The 5,764-nt window shown below is 41.8% G+C and overlaps 2 protein-coding genes across 2 annotated transcripts; one reads left to right on the forward strand and one right to left on the reverse strand.

Moving 5' to 3' along the window:
* Positions 1-28: 28 nt before the first annotated feature.
* LOC131885322 (solute carrier family 35 member C2-like) lies at positions 29-2,105 on the forward strand (the record flags this gene model as incomplete). Its single annotated transcript, XM_059233346.1, is given in 5 exon segments — positions 29-224; positions 296-583; positions 670-922; positions 1,014-1,189; positions 1,272-2,105. Coding segments are annotated over 5 exon segments (1,437 nt in total). The 3' UTR covers positions 1,815-2,105.
* Positions 2,106-4,693: 2,588 nt separating this feature from the next.
* LOC131885048 (uncharacterized) lies at positions 4,694-5,463 on the reverse strand. Its single transcript, XM_059232972.1, has 2 exons — positions 5,183-5,463; positions 4,694-5,108 (listed from the first exon to the last, which is right to left on the reverse strand). Exons 1-2 carry the CDS (start codon positions 5,431-5,433, stop codon positions 4,802-4,804), a joined length of 558 nt encoding a protein of 185 aa, XP_059088955.1. The 5' UTR covers positions 5,434-5,463; the 3' UTR covers positions 4,694-4,801.
* Positions 5,464-5,764: the final 301 nt, after the last annotated feature.

Here is a 5,764-nt window from a genome sequence, read left to right on the forward strand (position 1 = left end):
GCTTTGGATTCGCGGTCAACCGCTTGAGATTCGGGGGGCGAAACGTCATGGCGCGTCTACCTCGAATGTCCGGCTCCATCCAATCCGCGTCTGGACCTAACCACAACCACCCTGGGATGACTCATCGGGCGTGGTGGCAACGGATCAGCACAAGCGCCGCTGTCATTGCCGCCTATTTCTTGTGTTCCATCTCGCTCACCTTCTTTCAAAAGCAAGTGGTTCAGGTGAGCTCAATCTAGGGACACGGAATTCGGACCCGATCGGGCAGATCCACGTTATCACTTTCTTATTGCAGAAGCATACCTTCCCCATCACCATCGTGTTATGCCACTTGATCATGAAGTTCGTGTTCGCCTCGGGCTTTCGATCAATTTATACTTGGTATACGGCCAAGTCGCGGGTCACCTTGCCGTGGGGCGTATATTTGCGGCGAATCTCTGGCATTGCGGCGGCTTCAGCCTTTGATATTGGACTGTCGCAGTGGGGGCTAGAATTTGTCACGGTCACGCTCTACACCATGACTAAAAGCTCATCTATCCTATTCATCTTGTTCTTCTCTGTGATATTTAAGCTTGAGCAATGTGTAAGTTCAGCCACGGCTGATGAATGCAGGGTTGTGGCATTGGACCAATCGATAGATATGGGAAATCATGTGTTCTTATTTTCTAGAATGTATATCTACCCGCCATTACGTTGGCCATCGGCGGGGGTTTGTTTCTCTTTGTTTATCAATCCACCCAATTCCACTTGTTCGGTTTCACCTTATGCCTGATTGCCTCATTTATGAGTGGTGCCCGTTGGACCATCAGCCAAAAAGTGGTTCAGAAAAGTCAGTTAGGCTTATCCCACCCCATAGATATGATTTATCATATTCAACCCCTGATGATTCTTTGCATTTTGCCTCTTTCCGTTTTCTTCGAGGGTGAGTGACAATAAGGGTGTCACGGACATCCTTAGAGTGATTAGCACCACAAGTGACCAATGAGTGAGCCCATCTCTTCTTGTTCAACTAGGTGCGGATGTGGCCACATCTCAAGAGGGCTTTCGTTTTCAAAGCTACAATGTGATCGTCCATCTCGCCGGGTTGGTCTTTTTTGGCGGCACTCTCGCCTTCGTCATGGAAGCGTTTGAATACCTCGTCCTTGCCAAAACCTCTTCTTTGACGTTATCCATCATAGGCGTAGTCAAGGTAACGACTCCATTTTAGTGACTTCCAAAAGTGAAGTAAACGCTTGGCTACTGATTATTTACGTACGGAGTTCTTTTTCTAGGAATTGACTTCAATATTTGTGGATCAAGTCTTTATGTCACACAACCAGCCCCTTAGCGCGATTAATTGGTTAGGGATGACCATCTGCGTTCTGGGGATTCTCATACACTTGGTGAACAAATCCAAAGAGACGCCCCAATCCATGGCTCAAACAGGCTTAAAGGCCCGGGCCTATCGACGTCATAATCGCCGGGATTTGGAATCTGAATATGGACTTCCACTTTTAAGCGACGATTCGGGAGACTTATCGAGCGACGAGGACTTCTTCTCACCCAACTTGCCCGTTTCTCGGTCTGATAGCAATTTGAAAGGTGCTTCCAATTTCAAAAATGTGGGAGAAGAGTTTTTCCTCAGAGAGAATCGCACTTGGACGAGTGTTCGAGATTCGCACCTTCTAATGAAAGGTCTAGATACCGATGACGAACGCACCGTGCCTGATATCCTTTTAGACAAAAACGAGATTCAAAAAGCCCAAGTAGCCAAACAGCAATCGAGAAATGACGATGTTCTTTTGTCGGAGCTGGATTTCTTGGACTCTGATTAATTTCATTCTGTTTGTGCCTCCATCACCGGCAGTTCTGAGCGGCAGATTCATGTTTGAAAAGGGTCATCATGCTGATATCTAGTCATCTGCACGAGTGGGCCGTCAATTGATATTGAGATGACAATGGTCTCGATTGAGTAACTTTGAGTAAAATTACTTCGCAAGTGAACCGACAAGTTCGTTATCACTACTGGAGAGAGCCTGCAACGACAATGTGATATTGACATTGAGCATTTAAATGACACTTTTGTGTTCCATAGCATAGGCTAAATAAACACATTCCAAAATGTAGCCTTAAAATTAATTTTGACTCGGTGTGTGATTTGAATTGCTGCAGCCGATCCTCTTTGGTATTGTCAAAAGCACATTCTACGGGGGGAGTGGATTCAACAAACACGATTTTATGTTGCTACTTGCCAACCGAAAATATGACTTAACAAAAGCATTTGACTCCCAAGTAGTCTCTCAAAGCAATCCAAGGACCACCCACATATTATTAGCGATCACTCCCAACTACAACCCATTTTTCAGTGACCCTGGGCGTGCTGAAAATTATTCCCAAGGTCAATCAATGGTGGCCCAATTCCATGACAGCTTTTGATGGGATGTTGGCCACTATACGTCATCAATGTTCGGAGATTTTCAAAATTTATTTCTACATGGGTAGAATTACGAAAATTCATGATCGAGCTAACAAATTGAATTTTGTATCTTAACAAATACTTATGAAAGTAGTCGTCTCATTGAGCTGCTCATGAGAATACGACAATTAACCTCAAGGAAGGGACTTCAACGGATTTCCGAGTCCTATTTTGGTACTTTAGTTCCGTGATTACAAAAAAACGTGGCATTCATCCTGACAGTTTTCGTGAGGCCCCACCTTTGTTACTTTCAATATAACAAAACCAAGTCAAACCAGCCTCAGGCTAAAAGGAAAGGGGTCAATGACTTGATCCATGATTATGGACGGTTATTTTGTTTAAAGCTGAAGATGGAATGTTCAGTTTCATACATGTGTACATGCACAACAGCCAAAATAAAGTCCTGTGGATGGATGAAAAAGGCTTTGTTCACCTGGTTCCTAAGACAAAGGTCTTTACACATTTTTGTAATTTTTTTGCTGTAAGAGGTAGCTCTAAGGCTTAAGTTACTCTTCAAGCATCCTCATCTGCAATCACATCAACATCAGATTCAAACTAGGTATTTTTAAATAAAAATATAGAAAGTGGCTCAACAACTGGCATTTGAAACATTTGAAGTGCGTTAAAGGGGTGCCTATTTTTATTATTACTATGTAAATGCATTTGGTCTGGATCTGGGGCCCAAGTAAATTCATTGTTTTGGAAAGGAATTAAAATCAAATTGCTATGGTGCGCTGATCTTACTTTTGTACTCTTCTAGATACAGAGCCCTACTTGATCCATTCCTATCTAATCAGAAGCGAGACGCATGTAAGGCAAGGGTAAAAAAGTCCGTGATCTTCTTTTATTGAATCATGGTGTTGAGGATAGTAGTGATGATTCCGTGACGCAATGCTCCAAATAGATAATCACGCAACTAATGTACCAAAATCGGACTCGAAAATTTCGTTTGAGGAAGGGACACATATTTTTGACAATTCAACATCCACGTTCATCAATAGCAATCACGAATTTAGAAATCCTTGTACAAGTTGGATATTTTGTGCATGTAAGACCATTGAAAAATTGTGCTTATTCCAATCATTTTTGCTTTTTGCGTTGACACTTCCATGCACGCTTCATAACTATTGCAACGAAAAACGAAAGAGTATCAGGCGAGACCGTTTCGAGACATCCCCTTTTTAAAAACATTACTTTTATCTATTTTAGTTGCTTTGCATACATGTTTGTGTGGTTGTGCAACATAGGCACTGTATTTCTTTTTTTATATAAGCCAGCAACAGTTGATGTGAAGTTTTGCTTTTTTTGCTATTCTTAAGGAACCAATCACGAGTTTGACAACAGGTCCCTATGCGCCAGGTAGAAATAAGTTGAATAAAAGCGGAAAATGCAAAGCAATAAAAAACTGTTGAATACAGACAGCCAAAATGTGCATATTCTGTTTTGTGTCCCCAATATGTGCAGTGAGAGTCTATCTGAAAAGTCTCAGTTAATTAATACATGTATTGAACCACTTATCACCCCATCATGGATGATGTTTTTTTTACATATGGCGATCCGGACTCCAGATTATGCAGCCAGCTGAATATAACTGATCCACGTACTACACATTTCATACGAAACGAAGAGGGCTTGCAGATTCCTTACCTTTCCCTAAATCCATTAGATGGCGCGGTAATTTGAATGACTCTATTCACCAGGTTTGACTGTACAGGAGGGCTCTCTGTATGTAGTTTTCAAAAAGAGGAATGACTAATCAGGCAAGTTTTCCTCGAACAACTGGAATCGAATAGGACCAACCAAGAACTGCAGATGAAGATTATCAATATTGAGAGCAGAATTGTAAAAATTACTCAAGGTAGCGACAGCGACAAATTTAGGAGTACAAAAGACACGTATGGAGTGGCTTGTACTTTATAATTGACCAATATTTCCAAAACTTATTTTGGGTTTCACCTGACGTCAAAAATTTTTTTTTACACTTTTTACTCAAAATATTGGCCCCTTGAAACTGTTCTTCTCCATTTGGGATTCAAAATGAAAATTGTCAAGGATACACCTTTAAAAGACGACCTGAAATTAGTCGCTAGCTATATTTTTACATGCCATTCATCCAACTAAATGTACATTGTTTCAGCCATATCCCTCGAAAGTGAAACCAAAATCATTCGATTGAGACTGGGTTGGCGATTTCAAGAGCCCTCTAATCACGAGTAGTTTCATCTCATTTTACAAGACTACGGTATGTTTTATGTGTATTTACAGGTCAGATCCATGTCTAATTACGGCATATGACTCGCTCTACTTCGCAGTTATAGTTTCAGGAAGGGTCAAAATTAGATGAAATTATTCCACCTTTTCTTGATTTTGGGGGCGCTCGAAGAGTTTGATCATCATCTTCGATTTTCGTTTAGCCTCGTGAGATCTTGGCCCTTGTATCAGTATTTTTTTATTAGGGCTGGAAGGACTTGTTTGCTCCGATTCAAATTCGGTGTCGAGTAATTCGATTTCTCGAAAGATCGAAACCATGCTGGCCTCGTGCTCAGCTCTCATGGTGTTGATCTTCTGAATCTGGAGCTGTTTTTTCAAAGCATCCCGGGCATTGTACGTCTCAAAGATGTCATCCCACAAGCCGACAGTGTTAACGGGAAATCTGAGAAAAAAATATTGCCAACTGTAGCGACGAAAGGGTTATGAAAAAGATTGGGCTAGAAAACACATGAATACCGGTAAGTTAGAACTCTCAAGATCTTGTACAAGCAATCCAGGCCTTCGCAATCCAAGATCCAGCTCGGCACATCGGCTCGTTTGACACGTTTGAAAAGCACTGGCTCAGCCGAGGCTCCGGTTTCAGCCTTGCTTTTCAGCATCACTTGGCTAGAAGAGACCCAATGGGCGGACCCTTCAACCCCGCCGAGGACCACGAAAGTCCATAACCACCCCATCCCAAGCGTGAAGGTCATTATTACATGACTCATTGTTGAAGGCCTGAAAATGAAAGAATGGAAATATTTGTCGGAAATCTTTGAAAGTTCTAACTAAACCTCCATTTTAGGGTTGGTCTCCGTTAAAGAGCTTTAATTTCAGTGCTTGCAAACAAAGCCAGGGTACTTCTTATCACTGCCGCAAATTCAGCTCAACAAGACAAATTCAGCCAAAGGATCGAAGATTAGACTTTGAAATCCAGCAGCCAACTACTACTACAACAAACTTACGCTTTTTATTCAAGAGCTTAGACGAGCGGTCCATCAGGTATTACCTTTATTCTAGTCACATATGGTGAGCAACTTTGCCTTTTCATGAACAAGA

The sequence above is a fragment of the Tigriopus californicus genome, chromosome 8 (assembly GCF_007210705.1).
Source record: "Tigriopus californicus strain San Diego chromosome 8, Tcal_SD_v2.1, whole genome shotgun sequence".
NCBI classification, from domain to species: domain Eukaryota; kingdom Metazoa; phylum Arthropoda; class Copepoda; order Harpacticoida; family Harpacticidae; genus Tigriopus; species Tigriopus californicus.

Bases quoted from the DNA above. Each gene is read 5' to 3' on its own strand.
- LOC131885048 (XM_059232972.1), bottom strand. From the start codon at position 5,433: ATGAGTCATGTAATAATGACCTTCACGCTTGGGATGGGGTGGTTATGG. The intron at 5,109-5,182 runs GTATTCATGTGT...TTTTTTTCTCAG, and splicing joins TTGAGAGTTCTAACTTACCG to ATTTCCCGTTAACACTGTCG.